At 44.6% G+C, this 9,546-nt stretch overlaps 1 protein-coding gene across 2 annotated transcripts in view; it reads right to left on the bottom strand.

The window, feature by feature from the left end:
• Positions 1 to 5,491: 5,491 nt before the first annotated feature.
• The window catches only part of LOC135911378 (uncharacterized), a 39,246-nt gene continuing 35,191 nt past the window's right edge, over positions 5,492 to 9,546 (bottom strand). Inside the window, exons 4-7 of one of the 2 annotated variants that reach the window (XM_070528275.1) lie at positions 8,737 to 9,090; positions 7,771 to 7,899; positions 7,542 to 7,641; positions 5,492 to 5,847 (exon numbers count right to left, since the gene is read on the bottom strand). In XM_070528275.1, the coding sequence (XP_070384376.1) occupies positions 5,813 to 5,847; positions 7,542 to 7,641; positions 7,771 to 7,899; positions 8,737 to 9,090 (618 nt within the window). In that variant the 3' untranslated portion in view covers positions 5,492 to 5,812. Of the gene's footprint in view, positions 5,848 to 7,541; positions 7,900 to 8,736; positions 9,091 to 9,546 lie in introns of both variants that reach the window. The other variant, XM_065443622.2, reaches the window with a different exon arrangement.

Below are 9,546 nucleotides of genomic sequence, written 5' to 3'. Positions count from 1 at the left end.
GTGCTTGACAACCACAACGGGAGCTACGCATGGCTAGGTGGTTGACCTCTTCATTAAATTTGAATGTTCTCTGAGGCGGTCAGTATTACAACGGCCAGTTTGGCTGATGTAGCAAAGACCGCATGAGAGGGGGATCTCGTACACTACCTCGTGGGAGCAATCAACAGGCTTTATTTTTTCCTTATCTCGCGAAGGAACTCGTGTATCTTACTCATGGATGATTACGACCATTTTGTTGTGCTGTTTTCATGTTCTCCATCATCTCGATCTTCCTGACAATGTATTTCTCCTGTGATATGTTCTCCTCTCCCTCGTGCCTATTCAAGCCCCTGTATATTGCCTTCAGTCACGGAGTACACGTTTGTGGGCGCGACTTACTTTTGCATTACTGTGCTGTGGTTGCAAGGAATAGACAACGAACATTAAGCATTGAGTAAATTGAAAATTGTGCTTTCCTAAAGCACACCCACTTTGCTTCTGAGAGAAATGTGTCGCTTTAGACGACTCCTTTGGTGAAGGCACTACCGTGTTTGACGGGACGTTTGAAGTGGGGTGTTTCGGTAGTCATTTCGAACGATGTTTCTCCATTGTTGCAATGCCTGTGCCAAATAATTAACATGTGCTTGTAATTCGAGCGGGTGATTCAATATTTTTAATGAAGAGACGCAGCTTTACTGACTGTACAATAAATGAATATGTAATTACCATGTAATTATGGTAGCTCTCTATAAAATGCACAATCATTCTCGTCCCACCTTGACTTGCTTTCTATGGAGCCTCCAGCACCTTGGCATAAAATTATGTAAATTTTACACATTTATTAACAGTCGAACATAATTCGTTACTGAAGGGGATATATTGCTGCGTGCGCAATAATGTATTGGTTGAAAGTCAGCGCTTCATCTGTCTGTCTGTCTGTCTGTCTCAGTCACGTCCCGTTGTACAGCACTGTTACTCTTTTTCTTCAGACATGTACCAACCGACCCAAGTTGGCACGTTATTGCACCATATCGCTGCACAGTGTGAAACACTTATGCAGCGATGTCATAAGGGTATGAGACTTCTCAAGGGAAGCATGGGCATGACAGGTGTATGAACGAAAAGCTGTGACACATATCAAGTAAGGTTTAGGGATTCTGTACTTCTTGCGTTGTAATGGGAAATACCCATTTTGGAGGTTTGTCCAAGACCGGGCGCAGATCCAGTGACACACTGAGTGGCTAAATCGAAATAAAATTGAGGGATCCATTAAATATGATTCATTTCATTTACAGATTGAAGTGCCTGTAAGTGGCATTATTATAGGTTCAGGTTTTATTAAGGACTCCTTTTTTTTTTAACGTACAGGTGGCCATACATCGTAAGAATAGCAGGGTTATATAAGCCACTTGGCGGTTACTTTCATATAACTTTTGCATATACATCCACAAATATTGGCGGCGAGGAGTTACGGAGTCGCCATCTATTGGAAGCGCCTCGCTGGCGTGTATGGATCACGTGGCGCGCTACTCATAGGTTTTGCTGTCAGCGCTCACTGAAAACACCACGCACGAGCTCTCCCGGACATTTCTGTACGTGCTTTCGAAACGAGAGAAGCGTTTATTGTCTAAATAATAATCTTGGGCAAACTGAAAGCACACAATCGTTTATAGATGCCATCTCTTTACCGAATACGTTCAGTGAACGCCACTGCGCGCGGTCGCCGCGATGGAGTCTCCCGAGCCAGCTTCTTGCGTGAAAGATAGGTAAACGCTGAGAGCAAACTATGTGAAATATGTTCTTATAGCGTTTGTATAACTAAATGGAGCGTAATAGAACGAAGCCTCAATGCAGCGATGGCGTAGATTCGCAGCGACCGACTGCGCGCCTGCATGCTTGTCCACGCACTGTTTCGCTTTCTCCGCGCGCGCGTTTTCGCACCGTGCCATGAGCTTTAGGCCGCAGAATATGATCATTTGACAGTATACAAGCAACCATTGTTGCGTGGGCGCTATCAGAGCTGTTCAAAAATAATTTCATTGTAGAGACTTCGACGTCTACGGGGACTGTGATGTGCCGTTGCGACGATTCAATCTTTCTTTTCTTCTAAATTTTTTTACCTTCCAATACTATTTCTCGAGTCGCGTCGCACTGTATGTTTATCGGTGTCCTCAGCGTGCAACTTCCCGCTGCTCCTTTTTTTGTAATCCAGTGCATTAATTCATAACACAAACATGACCATATGCCATGCTTTTTTTAAATGTGCTTCTTACCGCTGCCTTTCGACTCCACTGACCTTTCTAGTATCTATAGCATCGACAAGTTCATAGACCAAACCGTCATGACATTAGTCGGGCAGCGGACTCGGGCGAGCGTTTCAGTGCGCGTTTTCAGAACGAGCCACACAGCGGGAAGTGCTGAGCGACTCACGCAAGCCAGACCACCTGCAGCCACCGCGCAGTATGCCTCGTACACAGCAAAATAAATAGCTCTAAAAGATATGGAGAAGTTTCAAAAATATGTAAGTCGGCTGCTCGGCAAGACTCTTTCTTGACCAAAAACTTCAGTCTACTGACTACAATGCTTTCTAGTACGATCCTCCAGGAAGGAAGCGCGAGCACAAAACCACGGCCGGCCAGGAAATCTGGAGTCGGAGAGCAGGCAGCCCTGCACGGCTGTTACAGCCTCTGACGCAGCAGTACCGCCATCCCCACGCTATTTTTTCCTGGGCAGTTTTCGATGTCTTGCACATTTGTCATCGTAAAACAGCGGTATGAGAACGTTTACCCGCAGGGTGGTGGCGCACGTGGTTCAGAAGTTTCAAATCACACGCGGTCATAACACGTGCGCCACTACGCCGTCGACTGAAGTTGTATCAGTACCAGAGTTGCGCTTTCAACGCTACAGGTGGCGCGGCCGTCGCCGGGAAACTCCACTGTCAGGAGCGTATTAGGCTTTCATACAAGTTCATCAGACATTTTCTATCACTGCCCCAGGTTGTGCGTGAGAGCACCTTTGAGATATTCATTGTTTTCATACATTTATTTTTAAGATACTTTATGTGCTGTACAAAGGTTAACTTCGCATCTAAAAGTATGCCTAAAAATTTATGTTCCCTGTTTACAGGCAGATGCTCACCATGCAACGCAATTTCAGGATCAGATTGCAGGCCTCTTTTTCTAGAGAAAATCACACAAGTGCTTTTTTGTGGGTTCAATCTGAACCCGTTCTCATCGGCCCATTTGGAGACCTTTTAAGAGCTAGCTGGACCTGTCGCTCACAGATTGTAAGAGAACTTGATTGAAATCCTATCTGCATGTCGTCAACATGCGTTGAATAGAAGATGTTATGTGGTATGTGTAGACGAAGAGAATTCATTTTTACAATAAAGAGCGTGCAGCTAAGCATCCCACCCTGCGGCACTTCAGTTTCCTGTACTAATTTCCGTGACAGCACATTGCCCACTCGAACACGGAATGTCCGATACAACAGATAACTTTCAATAACATTGAACATATTTTCGTGCATACTTAACTGTGAGAGGTCTCTCAATATCCCAAACCGCCACGTTGTATCATAGGCTTTCTCCATATCTAAGAATACTGATAAGAAAAACTGCTTATGGACAAAAGCTTCACGGATACGTGCCTCGATACATATGGGATGGTCAGTGGTGGATCGACCCTCCCGAAACCCGCACTGGTATGGGTGGAGCAATTTGATTCTAGGAAGTGTAGTAGGCGACAGTTAATCATTTTTTCGAGTACTTTGCAGAGACAACTTGTTAGTGCTATAGGTCTGTAACTTGTTACAGAGGAAGGATACTTTCCGTGCTTCAGAATTGGAATTAATATAGCCTCCTTCCAAGCAGAGGGGATCTCGCCGGAAAACCATATAGTAATGTTGTAAGGGAAAGGAGGGTTTTCTGTGTTTCGGATGGTAGTTGTTTTAACATCTCATACATTATGCGGTCTGAACCTGGGGCAGATGTATTACAACAGTTCAGAGCTGCCTGCAATTCTGCTATGCAGAATGGTTCGTTGTACGCCGCAATTTTTGCACATTTTCTTTCTAACTTTTGCTTCTCTATTCGTGTTTTGTAATTTAGGAATGTTTTGGAGTAGTGCGAGGAGCTGGATGTGTGTTCAAAGTGTGTACCAAGAAAGTTGGCTTGATCTTCCAGGCTTTCTCCGTGGCTATTTACTAAAGGCAGGGAATATGTTTGTTGCCCATTGACTTTTTTCACTCTATTCCATACTTTACTCTCATCTGTGTACGAGTTGATGCTTGATATATACTTCGCCCAACTCTCTCGTCTTGCTTGCCGGCGCGTTCTCCTCGCCTGGGATTTGACATGTTTAATGTTTTCCAGGTTTTCTGCTGTTGGAGAATCGCGAAGCATCGCCGACGCTTTGTTCTGGTCCCTCCGTGTTTGCCTACATGCATCGTTCCACCAGGGAACACGCCGTTTGGAACCCATGCCGCTCGCTTGAGTAATACATTTACATGCGGCATCAAGTATAAAAGCTGTAAAATATGCAACAGCGTCATCTATGGTTATACCCGACATCTCAGACCATTTCATATGTGTAAGAGTTCGGTACTGTTCCCAATTGGCTGAGTCAACCTTCCACTGAGGGACCTGCGGGGGAAGTTGATCTTGTTTCGGCGTAGTTAGGATTATTGGGAAGTGGTCACTCCCGTACGGATTGTTAAGCACATGCCATTTAAAATAGGGTAAAAGCGTCGGCGATAAAATGCTAAGATCTATGGCAGAGTATGACTTGTTGGCCAGGATAAAATATGTGGGCTCCTTCGTGTTCAAGAGACATGTTCCAGAGGAAAAAAGCACCTGTTCAATGACGCGACCTCACGCATCACAGCGTGAATCACCCCACAAACTACTGTGTGCATTCAAATGCACGATGCCACGCCGATTTTAAGGCTGTGGTCAGTGCGGGCCGAAATATAAGATGGAGGGGCAAGAAGGGTCTCGTTTAAAAGGGGGTTTGCGAAGAAGGGAGAGACGGGAAGATTTCTGGCGTGACAAAAGATCAGGTAAGTTAAGAGTTCGTTTCATTGAAGAGATACTTACATAGCGAGAATAATTAGATAAGACAAAGCGCGCACCACAGTTTTGAATACTTTCAAGAGTAGAAACTAATGAAGACTGAGTTGGATCCCAAACGGTTGAAGCATACTCAAATTTGGAGCGAAGTAAAGTTTTGTAAAGAGTTAGCTTCAGGGAAAAAGGGGCAGAGCTAAAATTACGGCGCAAGTAACCGAGCATGCGGTTAGTGTTTTTAGTAACATAGTCAATATGCGAGTGCCGAGAAAGGTTATTTGATATGTGAAGGCAGAGATACTTGCAAGAGGTAACTGATGTCACAGGTGCATCATTAATAAAGTATGTGTGCGTGGTAGTGTTACGAGATATACGCATGGCCTTGCATTTATTTGAATTTAGTTGCATGCACCAATTAGAACATCACTTTTATTTACACCACACTTATTACTTCACCACACTTAAAAACTGGTACTGTACATAAAAATTCGTAAGGTAAGTCGCACTTTAATATTCTTCACGTTTAAAATTTCATATAAATAAATTTCTTACACAAAAAAGAATTTGTTATAATATCCAAAAACATTCGCTATATTGCCCCACACAACTAACAAGCATAAACGGCTCTTCTCATTATGCAGCCGGGGTCAGGGAGCTGGCTCGTGCAAGACGGCAGGAACTTGATTTTTCGGGTGCACACACACACTCCCTGATGCAGGAAGGTTCCGACAAGGGCGTTCAGCATAGTGTGCCGAGCCGAGTGCAGATTCAGCGTGTACGACAGCTTGTCCAGGTTGTCGGCCCTGAAGGAAACATGAATGGCGAATTTGGTGTTGAACTGTCGCAGGATCCTGTTCTCGAAGTAAACATGTGGAGCGGCAGAATGCAATTCAGAGTTTTACTGCAGCATATGCGAAGCACATGTGCAATACCGTAATATAGCAGGCCCAAAGCGACCGCAAAAAAAAAAAAAAATGCAGAGAAGGGCTTTGTGCATTACGTACGCACACTAACTACCTTGGGTGTCTTGCGTAGCCAGTGTAACAACATAACTGCACCCAGGCCAGCCACTTCAATAAGAACTTGCCTTTCCTACTTGCGCTTCGTGACAGCCAGAAACAAATGATAAAATCGACTTTTGCTTAGCTTTAATTACTGACTTTAAGGACAAAATATTAGTAATCTTGCATTGTTTTTGAGATTGGCTATTCCTTGTGACACTGTAGGCATAGCTCTGCCAAAATACGAGCTTGGAAACTTGGGAACATCCTTATTCTGTGCACAAGAATAACCTTGTGCACTTAATTTTCTATACCAACGAAATTTGGCATATATACACTTCAAGATATGTAGAATACCGATATCTCTTTGAAAGTGCAATATCTCTCAACATTAGTCCTGAAAGAACAAGGTTATACTTCATGGGACTGTGAAAAAATTTAGTTGAAGTGTACTGACCTTTTTTTGCATAGTTCCACTAGTAATTGTACATGCTGTTTGGATAGATATTGGCACTTTGCAGTCTACAAAGAGGTAAATAAACTACAGCAGGATGCTTTTTGTGAAAGATTAACATGCAACAAAGTGCCCACAAAGATCACTATAGTTTGACGTCGTGTAGGACATAAAAAATGTAGCAGCTAGACGAAAACTAATGGCATATTCTAAATCTTCTCGAAAAACTCTCTAATCGGCAAAATTTTCAAGCCTCTAGCACAAATAATAAAATTGTTCAAGTAGCATCTCCCCTAAGCCTACACTGCCTACACACAAATGGTGTGGATGTGAATCAGAGTCTGGCTAGTTACATAGCGCGTAATGGCTATTACCATGCAATTGTGCAAGTATATATATTTTTTTCCTTTATTCTTCTGCGTTGGGGTTGGGACGGTTTTATGGGAGATTCATGGCCCTGCCGGCACGATTGGATGAATTGGCAAGTATGTCTTAGGCATAATGAAGGGTGCCTACCATTGCTGTGAAAGTGTTTTGATTTCCATCTATGAGATGGCACAACAGATTGATGCCAGGAGTTATCTTAAGCCTGCTCAACAGCTACGTCACGTGAATCTGTGCGAACCGCAAAAACCCCTCAAAATCTGCTTGTTGTCAGCCAAGTAAATTTATTACCATCACCAGTCAACAATTAAGTCAGTAAGCAATCTGAATTTTTAGGCATTTTGTGTATGAACTATATTTCACTTGTTTTGAGACACTTTAAGACATCCTTGAGAGGACTGTCTATTCAGCCGAATTTCATGCAGAATGATGGCAATTTTTTTCATTAAACTTACACCTTACATATTCTGTCCATCGAAATGTAACACTAAAATGCTCTTGCATTTCTTATTGCATGGTCACGAGAGATGGCTGGCAGTAAGTTCTAACAATCGTACCTCCCATGCGCGTACTGTTTAAATCATGTAAATGTGAACGTATACACAGCTGGTGCCGTGCCTGCTGCTAGAAAGGACTCCGCGGCGCTGAATCTACACACCTGTGCGGGACGTAAAATGAGCCGGCCTGGTGTGACAAACGCGCTGCATAGGAGGCTGGTGCAATGGGCCAGCTGTGGCGGCTTCTCGTCGTGGAACAGGCTGCAGGCGGGATAGAAGGCGCGTGAAAACACCACGCAATGGCCTGCATCGATGCTGAACGCAACTCGGGCTGTGCGCCCGCTCCACCACTAACGCCTCCTTCTCAGATCGCCTCTCGATCTCCCTCACCAGCTTGTCAAATTCCGACTCGGACATGAGGACCATCTGGTAAAGGGCATCAAAGGTGATGTGGAGGGCCGCCTTGAATGCGTAGGCACAGGGAAATGGCAGAGTCCTCTCCATCGTCTCGACCCGCTCCTAGAAGATTGTGAACAGCAGGACCACCCGTTTCTTTTATTGCAAAAGCAATGATACAGACACTCTAGCTGCAATAATAGTGTTGACGTCTTGTTGAACAGTGTTGAATGCAAGCGTACACACACACACGCACTGTTCCATCAACCTGCAGTATACTTTAGGCAGGCAGCGGAAGAAGCCCGAACTGGTGCTCCCAAATTCTGGCTTTCCTTGTTTGCAAGCAAACATGCACCATACATACATAAAATTGCTTTCTCCTCACTGCGCATGCTTTTTACACTACTGAGTTTCTGTGGCTTACACGCATTATGTTAACACACATTATATTGCACATTCATCGTACATTGTTTTTACTCAAGCTAAGAAATAGCATTGTTAAAAATATAGCAGCACCCGTTACCCTCCTTTCAATGTGATTTGTCAAGATAGCTGCACTCCCATAATTGCTCCAATAAATTCCGTGCCAACGATGAGTCTCACTAGTCCAGCGATTTCCTTTGATCAATCGACTGCCACAGAGTTGTTTTAGTAGCCACTTTATTATTTTGATGAGAATGCTGCACCAGGGAATGGTACCAGGTTTTCAGAACAAAAATTTTTCGTGCGCATGGTTGACTGAAATGTACAGCATGTCCAGGTTGCGTTTAATGTATGCAAGGTGGCCAATACTATTCTAAAGCTGTGTATTCATAATGCGACAACGGTTCGTAATAAGAACGGACTAGAGAAGCCATTACACCTAAGCTGTCTCAACCCGAGGAGGCTGCAACCACGTTCACAACCATGTTTGCAGCGATAGTATTGTTACCTACATTAGGAACACTGCAGCACCCATACCTGAACCTTGTGGGTCCACCGGACCGCTGCACTGTCGGGGCAGTAGGTTCGAATGGGTGCGTAGCAGATGAGGGCCCCATGGGAGCACCACTGCGAGAGCCTCCGAACCACACACCTCGCAAGGGATCGGTCCTGTATGACCAGCTTGAGGAAGAGGCCTCTGCAGAGGGAGGCCGTATACACGGCACCGCCGATGCAGTTGCACCCAACGGCAAGATAGAGCTCCCAGCGGAGCAGAGCCCCTGCGCTGCCGGGCCTCGATGGAAGGCCGTTCACCACTTCGCTCATCAGCATCCCCGGTATCTTGAGGTGAAGGTAGAGCTCGACAAAGCGGTTCCTCTCGTTGATCGGCACCTGAAATGTCAAGTACAGGGGTAACACCACTCCGGAGACATGCCAGCGAGTTATATCGTAAAATGCTGTGTCAATGAACTACCTCTCCTCTTGCTAACCATTTCTGGTCCAATAATTCCTGCAGAAGTCATTGTTTAGCAAAAAAAATCCAACACCGAGAAAAGCAAACAAACTGTCTCAAAGCTAATTAAATAATAAGGTCTGCATTCCTACAACTTCACAAATATGCGTCATTCCTACTGCAAAGGGGCACTGAAACACTTATCAAAATAATCATAGTACGGCTTCAGTATTAAAAGACGTCTCAAGAATCTCATGCCGCGTTATCCAACTGATACGTGGCTTTATTTTTCAGTGTCTGCTAGCATGCTGGAAGCTACATAGGGGAGAAGCCAGGGGGGGGGGGGAAGTCCTGTCCAAAACTTGAGCGTCTCAGCAGCATAAGGGCTTGTCGCA

Source organism: Dermacentor albipictus, unplaced genomic scaffold (genome assembly GCF_038994185.2).
Source record: "Dermacentor albipictus isolate Rhodes 1998 colony unplaced genomic scaffold, USDA_Dalb.pri_finalv2 scaffold_11, whole genome shotgun sequence".
Taxonomy (NCBI): domain Eukaryota; kingdom Metazoa; phylum Arthropoda; class Arachnida; order Ixodida; family Ixodidae; genus Dermacentor; species Dermacentor albipictus.
The sequence above is the reverse complement of the archived record's forward strand: the minus strand, read 5'-3'. Positions and strand labels throughout refer to the sequence as shown.